Source organism: Dicentrarchus labrax, unplaced genomic scaffold, assembly GCF_905237075.1.
Source record: "Dicentrarchus labrax unplaced genomic scaffold, dlabrax2021, whole genome shotgun sequence".
In the NCBI taxonomy this organism is placed as follows: domain Eukaryota; kingdom Metazoa; phylum Chordata; class Actinopteri; family Moronidae; genus Dicentrarchus; species Dicentrarchus labrax.
The window spans coordinates 6,762,115-6,774,760 of NW_026136722.1; the positions used below are offsets into that span (position 1 = coordinate 6,762,115).

Consider the following 12,646-nt stretch of genomic DNA (forward strand, 5'->3'; position numbering starts at 1 on the left):
AGGCTAAGAGAAAGCAGCTGATTGTAAACTGTTACCTGTGGAGTGAGGTTCCTCAGAACCAGCCAGCTACTGGTCCTGGTGGAGCTGTCTGTACTCCACGTGGTACCTGCTGTGTATAAGAGAGACATTTGTTGGCATGAAGTGTATGCTTACCATGCTTGTCTGAAACCAAAGTCAGTTACAAAAAGTGAAAGGGTGTTGTCGATCTCTACCGTGAGAAAAGAGAAAACACCCAGTGTCAGTTGACACTTGTTCAGCAGCAACAAGATTTTCTGAAGTCGTTGACAATCCTGCCTCCTCTGTGTCTCTCAAAATTGCCCTGTGGTTGCAGGCCACATCAAAGTGCTGCTCATGCTGCGAGGTTCACTCATACTTCACAACATACACACTATGGTTTGATAATATCACTTTTAGACGACTCACTGACAGCATAAGAAGTGTCTTGAGTGTTTCAACTATCCAGTATGTCTCAACTACTCTTACAATATTTTCACATGCAAGATGAGATTTGACGATAATGAGTGACTTTCTTCTTTATCTACATACAAAAAGTTTCCGAAAACATTCAAAAGTTGTAATGTGTAATATTTACCTGCATTTCTTGAACTGAAATGAAACCATAAACAGTTAACTATAGAAGACTACCTGTGGTGTAAGAGCTGCTCCAGCCTTGGGCCAAACCCAGGGAGTTGCCCCCCCAGGTCGAGGAAGGCTTGGTGTTGGTGAGGCCAGGCGGGGGGCGGGAAGGGGCTGTGTTGCTGCTCCGTGGGCCTTGGGGGACCTTCCACAGCTCGTGGGACAGAGAGGCCTGGCTGTGGGAAATGGGGCCTGGAGACCAAGTGGATTTCATCTCTGACAGTTTACCTGGATGGAAGAGAGCGAGGGAAAGGTTGGCCTGCAGAACCAAGTGACCGAAAGACAGCTGCTCCCACAAGAGGGAGTCCTGCAGAGCAAAATGATCGGACTTAAAAGTTCTTTCATATTTGCCCAACACCACTTCCCATGCCACACACAGGGAGGAAGGAGATACACTAGTTGCACTAACACCACAGGGGGGGGGGTATGCACTGCATGAGAGGCAAAGCTGACAAGGAGAGAGCTCAAATGAGGGTCATATTTAATTTGTGGTTCTCCAGTGAGTGGTTGAGGCTCTGGTTGTTACAGTAACAGGGGGGAGAGGATGATTTTGATTTGCAGTTATTCAGCCACTGCAATGTGGGGGGTAGAAGGTTACGGATAAACCATGTACCTGCATCGTCCGTCTCCGGGGACGACAGACTGAACGAGCTAGTGTAGGCACTGACTGGCCAATCAGTGGAGGGAGGCAGAGCCTCGTTCTGAGATGAAGTGGGAGAGGAGCCTAAGCCGATGCCATCAACACAAACAAATAGACAGACACAAACAAATAAGGAAAAAATAGCAGAGAGAGAAAATGGAGTAAAGGAAAAATGCACTACAAATGATGATAGTAAGCTCATTAAGAAGAGAAGAGGATAAACTGGCAAATGGCAATGATTAAAGAGGCAGTTAAAAGTAGGAAAATGAAGAACAAAAGAGTAAGAAGCAGGCTTTCTGGTGGCACCAACTGTATGATACTGTCAGACAATTTTAGTGGGCTTACAATACATGGGGACACAACTCTCCAATTGTGGTGGAAAAACATTTCCTAAAATTCTGGGCCAGAACCACGACACAAAAACGTCTTACTAAGTATCTTTATTAAGACGCTTTGTCACTCTAAAACCTTTTGATCCTGTGCTCACCTCCACTCCTATCCCGCAGAAGGTAGCGGTTGACATCTTGGATGTTTGTGTTGATGGTGGGCCCGCTGGGGACACTGCCAGGGGTCATGTTGGGGTCGGTCTCAGGATCAATATTCTGGAGACCCTTCCAGGGCACACCGGGACAGAACTCTGAAAATCAAAATTAATTAATTTTAAAAATGTTTTTTTTTTCTTACCACAACATAATATACATTTATGACCAAGGGCCAATACTAAAGATTAGGATCAGTTTTTGGTTGCTGAAGTTTAACTCTCTAACTTAGCTACTATATTTGAATTGTTAATACAGGTAGATGGAGTGATAATGGTCTCAAGTGTGTACTCAATATTTCAGTAATGAGACAGTGATGAAAGTGATCACTCTTAACATTTTGCCAGGATCCTGTTGTTGCCAACATGGCTAACTAGATGAAACAGACAGTGTTCTACATATGGCTCCCAAAGGAAAACTGTCAAACTGTCAACAGTGAGTGTGTTCCTAACCTGGTGGCCAGTTGATATTGGTCCCATTGGCCATCTTGTCACTGCTGCTCTTTCCCTGCCCCCAGCTGTCTGGGGGGACCAGTGGGCTGGTAGGAGAATCTGAGCTGGACATCAGGTTGTAGGGGCTGTAAGAGTCCTCCAGCTGATGAGGCTTTCCAGGGGGGCCCAGGTTGGCACCTGAGAAAAGTGAAGTTAAAAGTGTAGAGATTGATATCAGTAAAATGTGGGGAAAGTAAACAATGAAAGATACTATTTGTTCACACTGCTTGCTAGTTATTAGTGTCATTATATATTTTAATTATATTATAATACATATTTAAGTAATTGTGTTCTGAATTTCTAACATCTTTCTTGTTATATCATGGTGTCAGTCACAAAAGATTTGCCTGTTGAGCACAGGTATAAGGTGTAAAGGGTGAAAAGGGGGCTTAATTTGAAAAAAAATGAGGATTAATTTAATAAAGGAATACATAGTTATTGTTGTTTATTAAAACATAAACACAAACTTTGCATCAGATATGAAACAAAGCATTCTCTATTTTCTGTGGTATTTTTAATTACCCAGGATTCTCGCTCTTTTCTCACCATGCTTGCCCAGGTTGGGCTCTAGAGGAGAGGAGTTTCCAGAGAGGCTTTCAATGGAGTGGGGATGTGTCCACTGCGACAGGCGCGATTGAGGCTGGGGGTGTTCCTTCATAGACATACTTCCCACCTCCATGCAGTTTACATTCATGTTTGGATTTAGTCCAGCTGAGAAGAGAGATAGATGTTACTAAACCAGCTCCCAAGGATTTACGTAGTTTTATCATTATTATTGTCATCGGAAGAGAAAGGTTAATGCCACTCACAGAGAGAGTAGTGGCTGTAAGTGTTGGGAGATGACTGCGGCTCTTTGGTCTGCAGGTCAGGGAGGCCTGGCGCCTGGGGGTGACCTGGAAATGAATCCAGGGTGGATTTGGCCCCGCCAGAATGCAGGCCCGAGTGCGAGGGGGGTGGCTGCTGTTGCTGCTGCTTCATCAGCAGAGCCTGGGCCAGCTGACGCTGGTGCTGTTGGATCTGCTGCTGCATGTTATTGATTGTACGTGCAACCTGGGATGACAATAGAGATATATTTAGGATCAATAATGTGCAGGCCTTACATGAACTACAACTGAAATAAATATTGGCCTGGACTGTTTTCACAATAATTTTTCTTCAATCAGCTTTATTTAGGTTAAAAAAAGGATTTTTCATTGAGTAGTAGAGAGCAGGAAAGAAAAGAAAAACTGAATGTTAAGAGGGGAAACTTACTTGCTGCTCTTGTTGTCGAATGGGGCCAGAAACGTTGCGCTGAGCCTGCAACATCTGCTGCTGAATTTGTAAACGCTGGTATGCCTGTGTATCAGGTATAAGCATGGTTTCAATGTCAACAGATGTCGCTTTGTCTGTAAATCCAGTTATAACTCAAAAGTACTCGAAAAGAATAAAAATGGCATTCGATAAAAATGGGTTAGTAATTAAAACATGAAAAGTACACATTTGCAGTCCTCTTAATGCATTTGATCTTTGTTGGTTTGGGGTCCTACATATTTGCTATGTGCGCTCTACTAAAGGCAACTATATCTGATGTATCTAACAAAACTGAAAGCAGTGAAAGGCTAAATAAGACTCACCAGTTGCAGCTGGTAAAGTTGATTCAGAAGGGTCATATGTTGAGGGTTTATTGGTGAGGTTAAAAGTGCAGGATTCAGACCAATGTTTTTTGCTGCAAACTGTAAGAGCTGTGCTTGAACCTATGGGCAAAGTATCAACACAATGTTTTAACAAAACTATCATGTAAAACAGAGTATTTGTTTGTGTTTGGTGCATACACTTCTTATGTGAAGTCACATACAAAGTCTGAATAGCAAAAAATAATCTCCCCCCTTTATATATATAAATAGTTCAAAGAGGCTTCAACTGATACATAATAAATGAGACACTCATAGCGGAGATGTTTTAAAGACTGTAATCTTAATGTAAAATATTCATGATTGCATACATTAAACCGCTTCGCCTACTAATGTGTTTGCGTAGTAAGTGAGAAATAAGGCCATGTGTGTGTGTGTGTGCGTGTGTATACCTGAGGGGAGAGAAACTGAGGCACTTGAGCACGTAGACTAGGCTGAGAGGAACTGAGAGGCGGCACTGGCGGCTGAGGAGGCGGCTGCGGCTGCTGCATGGCCCGGGCTTGTGCTGCTCCACCACCGCCAAACATTCCACTCTGCATCTGTTGGACAAAGGAAGAGGCAAAAGAGAGAGAGTCAATCTCCGCTTCAGTAAAAAAACAAACAAGAAATGGATGTTTAATTATTCATTTTCGTTATCAGTCTCCTCGCATCTATTGCACTACAGTGAGACAAGGGCAGCTAATCCATAAAAAGTCTTGAAATGGATGATCTACATTTATGAGTTTGAAAGGTCTTAAATATTTCTAGACCAGCATTCAAATGAAAAACTGCCTCATTTACAGTATTTTTATGTAAGTGAATGAATTACCTTGTCCATGAAGGGCAAGCGGGGGTCTGCCGAGGGGTCTTTGGAAAGAAGCGGAGGCCGAGGGCAGCTCATGGGCTTGTTCATGAGCCCGTTGTTGTAGTCGTGGCCAGTTATCCCCATCCCACGCTTGTCCAGCTCCGTCTTCTTCTCCAGCAGGGCACTCATGGCCTGATCCAGGTTCATGTTGTTGCTCTTCAGAGCCTCCTCGGCTGGATCCCTCTGGAGAATAAATCCGAAAGAACAAATCAATGCCAAAATGTAGTATGAACACACTGTTTCAATGACTAATGTTAGAAATACTAAATAACATAAATTATCCCGATAAGTAGATTTTACTGGTTACTGGTCTCGCACATATGCTCCAACTGTAGATTAAATGACCAATCACAATTAGGGCCGCAACTAATCATTATTTTCATTATCAATTTAAGTGTCAATTATTTTCTAAATTAATCACTTGTCTAATTGAGACATAAAATGTCTATAAAATGTCAGAAAATTGTGAAAAATGCCTATCACAGTTTATAACGCCATGGTGACGTCTTCAAATGTCTTGTCTTGTCTTGTCTGACCAACGGTCCTCTCTGATATTTTTAATTAAACTACTAGTTCATAATTTTAAAAGAGAAAGTAAACCACAAGATATTCCAATTTTAAATGCAGGAACCAGAAAATGTGGGCATTTTCTTCTTAAAAAAATAACTCAAAAATGATTAATTGATAATAAAAATAGTTTATTTTCTGTAGATCAAATAATATATTAATTGGCTAATCGTTGCAGGTTTAATCACAATAATTCTCAGAGTGGACTAATTAGAATATATTTAACATTTAGTCATCAGCCACAATGCATTACATAATGCGTGCTCTGGGGGGCGCCAAAGTTGGATATAGTTCCATAATTCTACAAATCGAGGCTTTAGACAACCATTTCTATTTCCTCACCCTTAAAAGGGAAATTATTAATAGTATGTTGAAATAACCACAATTGATCAAAGGTAAATAAAAGAATGCAGTGCAGGAGTGAAGTTCAACTCACAGGGAAGCCCATGTCTGTCAGCTGTTTGATGAGACGATTCATGATCCAGGCATCTTCTTGCTTCCCTGGGACTTTTCCCTGAGAGAGATGATTAAAGACAATTATTATCACCACATATAATTAATATTTTACTATAAAAATGTAAAATCAAATAGTTTCCAATGGTCTAAGAGTCAATTCTGTATGTAATTAATCCTGCTTCTCACCTTCTGTGGGACCTTTTTAGATGCATTGCCCCAAGAGTTACAGGAGGAGTTGCTCTCCTGGGAGGCAGTGTTGTTCCACATGTCTCCCTCCTCAGCATCCCACTGGCCCCCCGACAAGTTCAGCTCTTCACCTCCACCTCCACCTCCACCTCCACCTCCCCATCCATCTTGCATAGGTTTGGGGGCTGGAAAACACAGTATAGAGGATATAAACCAGCGCTGAGGACATATACTGTGACACATGGGAACTTATCCTTCCCATAAAAATACAAATATATGATATCACACATTACGGAAAGCCTCAAATGGATTTAGTTGAATTCTTACACAAGTTAGAGAATATTTTTCTTCACCTTCTGCACAAACTTTAAAGCCTAAAGACAGCAATATAGCCTAGTTTTCATTTGGATGATTTAACCCTATCCAGCTTCAGCTTCCAGCTGGTTGTCCTCTTGCTAGTGAGCTTTCAGTAAGGTTAAGACAACTCTTTGATAAAGGAAAATAAAAGTGACAAAATTATGAACTGGGTACATAAACATAAAATGTTTGGACATTACTGCAGAAGAGTAATCTAAACACTAAATATTAGATGGCCAGTAGGGGTCAGTGTGGATTTCTGGGTAAAATTCCCAGTGCTCTTGCTTCCCTTGTAACATACTGATGTCCTTGATTTGACTCATCAGGAGAGAATTATTGAAGCACACACATGTGGTATCAATGGTTAAGGTAAGTTGGTAAACACTAATTCATAAACCACACAGGGTTAAACTGGTTACCAGGTTTGCAAGATGCAGATGTCATCGCCGGGTTGCCCCTGCCATAGTTGTCTGGGTTACCGTCTCCCCAGCCTCCACAGCTCCCGGTAGGTTTACCCCAGGCAGATGTCCCGTTGTCCACGCTGACCGGAGCGGGTGCAGGTTCCCCCCAAGAGCTCTCTGATTTTGTGTGGGAGCTGGGTATCTCTCCCCAACCTGGAAGACACGCAAGGACAAGGGCATGTCAACAAAAATATCTAAAATAAGTGAATATTACCTCCTTCATTTTCTCTCATCTGCCTTGGTTTATAGATGTTCTCATTGGGAGGGGTAGAAAGATACATTACAAAAACCTAAAATAGTTTTATTACAAACTATTATTATAAATTATTATCATGAACAATTTTTTTATAAAATATTATTATAAACACTGAGAGAAGCAAATTAAAATAGTCATTGTCGGCATTTTCTACGAGTATCAGAAGCACTGCGAAATACAGCTGTCAAAAATTAGCTGCATTTTCACAGTCCGACCTCATGGTGCTTTGTTATTGGTTTGTTGAATTTACTGAACATGTGTTTTACCAAACAAATTTTAATGACAGAGTATGAAGCATTGGGTCAAACTGTTCTGGCTCGTGCGTTATTTTGCGCTCAGTACAAGAGTTTATGATGCTTAACTCTAAAGTCTAACAAGCATGTTTGTCAGTTTGTGAACCATACTCCCCATGTTCAAATTAAATACATTTTTGTTATTTATTCATCTATATTTTTAATTGTACAGCTTAAATTACAATGCACATAACTGATAGACCTACAAAACCATGCCACTCGCATCCTATTTTCTTGTTTTCCTGTTTGTTTCTTATTTGTTGATATAAACTGAGCCTTAAAGCTAATGAAGCCTCTGGTAAACACCATCACCCCATTTATCCCTCTGTTTTGGAGTGTGAAACGCCACTCGTGCAGGATGGCAGAAACCTAGGCTTGGCTTAGCAGGGTGGTTGACAGAGGGAAAAGATGCCCATTTAAAATTTGGCGCAGCCTGGCTCCTCTTGGCATTAGAGACACAGTTCTGGCTCAGGGCCTGTGGCAGTGCCAGGCTCAGCTTAGCTCTCTCTCCAGGGAGAGGTCAAGTCCTAAAGGCTGCTCCAAAATTATAGTTAACATTCAACCTTCCAGTATGACTGGCCAAGTTGCTACACAGATCTAAAACATGGCATACTGGGGCAAAACAAATGTAATTCCCCCCCCACACACTTTCTGACATTAGTTATGAAAAGTTTTTAGACTTTGTTTTAACCCACAATATGATCAACGGCCATTATGCCAGCAATATAGACTGCTATCAAGTTTTATTAGTAAGCAAATGAATCAAATGTGGAGTCAGCATGCAGGGTAAAGGGAGGGACAGCAGGGGGCGCTGCCCCCTCTCAGCTCATAGGGACTTGCTCCACCTCCTCCCTTCGACTACTGACAGATGGTGGCTCCCATATAATCACACACTTCCGATCCGTCTCAAACAGTTTGTGGTGAATCGCTATTTTCACGAGACACTTTGTAAACAGCATTCTTGTGCTTCCTTTGGGTACCCATGAGAGGTTGCCAGGGATACCCGCACTGACGTGTCCGGTGTTGTGAAATGTGAGGAGCCTCCTGGAGGGACAAGGCTGGCACTGCTTAACTTATTTGGATAGTCGATTAGATGTAAATCCAAAGAGGGCAAACTAGGTCAAGATTTTACCTTTAAGTGGATCAACAGATTGGAGCTTAACAGTGCACTGTACTAACTACCCAACCCACTTTATGTTTGCCACATTTTCTTTGTACAGTGAAAAAGAAGAGAGAAACTATGAAAAGATTATATTAATCTAATTTACCTTGAGTTACATTTTGAATATTTGAAATCAAATCACCTTTAAAGTCTGAATGATGACATTATGATTTATCTATATACTATAAGCCAATGAATCTGACCAACTTGGTTAAACAGGATAGATATGGGCTATGTGGCACTATTACACGTTGCAAAATCACAGCATTATTGTTGTCTTACCTTGTGTTATCACAGGAACCCTGTTGTGAGATGGTCCAGACTGTGAGTGTTGGACAACCGGCTCAATGGACCCACCGGTGGGCCCTGGATTTTGGGAGTTTTGGGTGTGGTTCTGTATAGGTGCAGGTGGCCCATGATAAGGATGATTGTGAGAGGGTGGATGGTTGTTGTTGTTGTTGTTGGGGCCTGGGGGGTTATTGCCTCCAGTGGTAACTTTAGCCTGGGACATTCCTGGATTGTTCCTGTCCCACAGGTTTACTGACTTTTTGTAGGTACCAGGGTCACCCCAAGCTGAGGTTCCATCATCTATCTCCATCTTACGTCGGATTGAAGGTGGGGAGGGCTCTTCCCAGCCTGTAGGCTCAGCTGAGGACTCCTGCTTGTTGCCACCCCAGCCTACACCCTGCTTCACTGTGCCTGAGCCACCCCAAGAGCCCATGCTCCCTCCTCCTCCTCCTCCTCCTCCACCTCCTCCACCACTACTACTACTACTACCACCACCACCACCACTACCACTACCACTACCACTACCACCACTACTACCACCACTACCACCACCACCACCACCACCACCGGGCCCATCCTGAGGCTTGCCCCCCCAACCTTGAGGAGGGCCACTGGGACGCTGGCAAACTGGCTCTCCCCAGCCCCCATTTCCTCCAGCTCCAGATATGCTAGGTGCTGAAGAAGGCATTCCCCAGCCTCGTGGTTTTTCCTTCCAGCCTCCTGGTTCTCCCTCCCACCCAGGGTTGGTGGGGCTCTTTTTGCTCTCCTCTGGTTCTCTCCAGTCCCCTGCATTATTGCTCCCTCCACTATTGCCCCAGCTGTGGGATGCTTTGGGTTGCTCTCCCCAGCTCTGGGATGTTGCCTTGATGTGAGAATCATCCCACCCACTTGACTTCTCTTCTCCCCAGGACTGGCCCCCATTCTTGGGTATACTGGTGGTGGGGCCTCCTGCTGGAGGGTTTCCCCAGCCACCAGGACCACCTGGGGGCTTAATGCTGTTGGGTTGCTCTCCCCAACCAGAGCTATGCTGGTTGGTAGGGGCTATACTCCCACCCCAACCTGAAGCTCCCTGAGAACCAGGCACATCATTTTTGCTCCCAGAGTCAGTCCTCTGAGAGGGGCCCATGTTAGTGTTGGTGGGCCCCTGGGCATCGCTTGGAGTGGTTGGGCCAGAGCCCCATGAATCAGTGACTGCATCATTCTTGCGTTTAGTATCGTCCATGTCCCAGGTGGTGTGCTGGCGAACAGGGGTCTGTCCCCAGCCAGTGTTACACAACACCCTGGGGTCCAGATCCTGGGCAGGCAGCAGAGGAGCTGGATTATCTCTGGATGAGTTTTCTCTGTGCCGGGGATGTCCTTCCATGCTGTCACTGCTCCCTTCACTCGCAGCAGCTGTGCTCACAGCTCTGCTCCAAGGACTAGCCTGTGAATCCTGGGGAGGAGAAGTCGGGGCATCCCAGCCTCCCTGGGCCTCTTCAGTGTGCTGCTTCCCCCAGCCTCCACCAGACTGGTCACCCCAGCATCCAGAGTTTCCTGTTCCACCTCCTCCATGGCCCCAGCCAGAGTCCCAGCCAGGTGCCTCCTTAGATGAAGGTGCCTTTGAGTCGCCACTGTTACCCCATACTGAGCTACCATCTTCTCCATTGACCTGTGGGCCCCCTGGTGAGGGCTGGCCCATGGAACCCAAGCCAACAGGTGCACTACCCCAGCCAGGCATGTTGCGGATGGGGCTGGGGGGTTCCTGTTTATTAGTGTGATTTGGTCCATCAGTTTTAAGGTTCTGAGGTTCTGAACTGAAAGACACATTCGTGGACGGGGAGGGGTGGGGCTCTGAAGTGTCAGAGGCCATTATGCTACCCCAGGCGCTGCCAATCCCCGAGGAGTTGCTGTTAGTGTTGGCTCCGGTACAGGTGCTGGTCTGGGCTGATGGGGGGCCAGGTGGATTACAGAGGTTTGGTGTAGGTTGAGGAGGTGAAATGGTGTTGGCTCCCCCTGAGCTGCCTCCCCCTGTGCCACCCCCGTCATGCCCTAACATGGGCCAGGCAGAAGGGTTGGCATTAGGGTTTAGGTTCAAGTTAAAGTTGGTGGTGGAAGATGACGAAGAAGAGCCCCAGCCCCTGCAGCTTCCTCCTCCCACTGGGCTGTCACTCTTCACTTCACTCCCCACTGAGGACTGAGGGGGGCAATGGGAAGGTCCAGGCCCAGAGCCCCAGCTGCGATTGGCTGCAACCTGGCTAGAGAGCATGCTGGTTCCAGTATGATTGGCAGGGCCGGGCCCACTGTTAGCCTTGCTGCTAAGGTGGTTGGCAGGGAAGTGGCCTGTCTGGCTATTGGCCCCAGTGGCCATACTCACTGTACTACAACTACTACTAGTACTACTGCTGCTGCTGCTGCTGCTGCTGCTGCTGCTGGTCAGGCGACCAGGGTCAGTGTCCAAAGGACATCCTCCTAGAGGGGCCTGGCTCTGGCTGAGGGTAATGGAAGGCCAAGCCTCTGTGTCCTTCTGGTCAATGATCAGTTGATCCCAGCCACTGAGATTGGTGGAAGATACAGCACTTGTGGCACTCCTGTTGGCTGGCAGGGGTCCCCAGAGGGGATTATCATACTGGGCTCCCTGGCCGCTCTGTGGGGGCAGTTCTGTATTGGAGGAAAGAAAAACAACAGGACATGAGGATGAGCAAGAGGATGATAGAAGAGAAGTATAAGTTATGTACGTCATCACACCCACATATGCTTAGTAATACTGAAATGCCATGGCAACATGTAAGGAGTCTACTTACGTGCACATACACTTCACAAGATGTGTACATAATCAAAATAAATACCTCTCACACTGAAAATGCAAACACAGAGGAGAATGTCTAATATGATTGCAGCTATATATATATATATATATATATATATATATATATATATATATATATATATATATATATATATATATATATATACACACATATACACACACATACATACATATATACACACACATGTCTCACGTAGTTTTCAAATCTAAAATTTGTAATGACTCAAGATGGGACTGATATTATCCATGATGTAACTAAAATAAGACGAGAAGATATTCACAATGTAACGACTTGTCCCAACTGTTTGATTGGTTTGGGGGGGTGGGTTGCCTTAAAAAAAAAAAATAATAATAAATTTAAAAAAAGGAAGAAAACATTTTTTTTTAAATGTATTAATGTGGTGGTAACTCGTATACACCTGAAGCCATTTTATAGTCATCATATAGACATTGACTACAAGCCCCTTCACATTTTGAACAAACTGTCTGTGCTGTGTTTTTGCACACTAGTAATACTAATAAAAATGTCAAAATTTAGGGATTATCTTAAGTAAATAGGGTTAAAATAAACCAAGTGGATTGTCCCACAAGCAAAATCGTATTGTCTTTATCATTTACTCTCAGTCATTAAATTAGTCTTTAGTCATTAAATAATGCATGCTTTTGCCACGTATGAAATGAGAAGCCCTCATAGCTAAGTACTGTTTCTTCATAACAGTCATATTTGGAAACCACATTAGAGGAAATAATCAATGACAGGGCAATGCAGCTAACACATCCTTAACTTCTGACCTCCTAACCACTGCAGATATGACCTTTGCCTGACACAAAGAACAAATACCATGCAATAGCTCTATGCAGGCTGTCTCCTCACCAACACGTCAGTCTCCATCGGCCTGCCCAAATGCTCCGACAACACAAAGTAATGCTTTGGCTTATTTCTCTTAGATCCCTGTGGAGCAAGTTGAGCACCCTCCCTGGAGTCCCAGTATGC

The 12,646-nt window shown here is 44.3% G+C and overlaps 1 protein-coding gene across 6 annotated transcripts in view; it reads right to left on the reverse strand.

Moving 5' to 3' along the window:
- Positions 1-12,646, reverse strand: part of tnrc6c1 (trinucleotide repeat containing adaptor 6C1) — a 44,513-nt gene that overhangs the window by 6,979 nt on the left and 24,888 nt on the right. For 3 of the 6 annotated variants that reach the window (XM_051387431.1, XM_051387427.1, XM_051387433.1), the window contains 15 exons: positions 8,841-11,483; positions 6,806-7,000; positions 6,030-6,214; positions 5,824-5,901; positions 4,785-5,003; positions 4,369-4,515; positions 3,920-4,039; positions 3,558-3,641; positions 3,116-3,356; positions 2,853-3,017; positions 2,268-2,444; positions 1,764-1,913; positions 1,250-1,360; positions 646-864; positions 36-109 (listed from right to left, as the gene is read on the reverse strand). In XM_051387431.1, coding sequence (XP_051243391.1) covers positions 36-109; positions 646-864; positions 1,250-1,360; positions 1,764-1,913; positions 2,268-2,444; positions 2,853-3,017; positions 3,116-3,356; positions 3,558-3,641; positions 3,920-4,039; positions 4,369-4,515; positions 4,785-5,003; positions 5,824-5,901; positions 6,030-6,214; positions 6,806-7,000; positions 8,841-11,483 — 4,808 coding nt within the window. The remainder of the gene's footprint in view (positions 1-35; positions 110-645; positions 865-1,249; positions 1,361-1,763; positions 1,914-2,267; positions 2,445-2,852; positions 3,018-3,115; positions 3,357-3,557; positions 3,642-3,919; positions 4,040-4,368; positions 4,516-4,784; positions 5,004-5,823; positions 5,902-6,029; positions 6,215-6,805; positions 7,001-8,840; positions 11,484-12,646) is intronic. The other 3 variants (XM_051387428.1, XM_051387430.1, XM_051387429.1) reach the window with 3 other exon arrangements.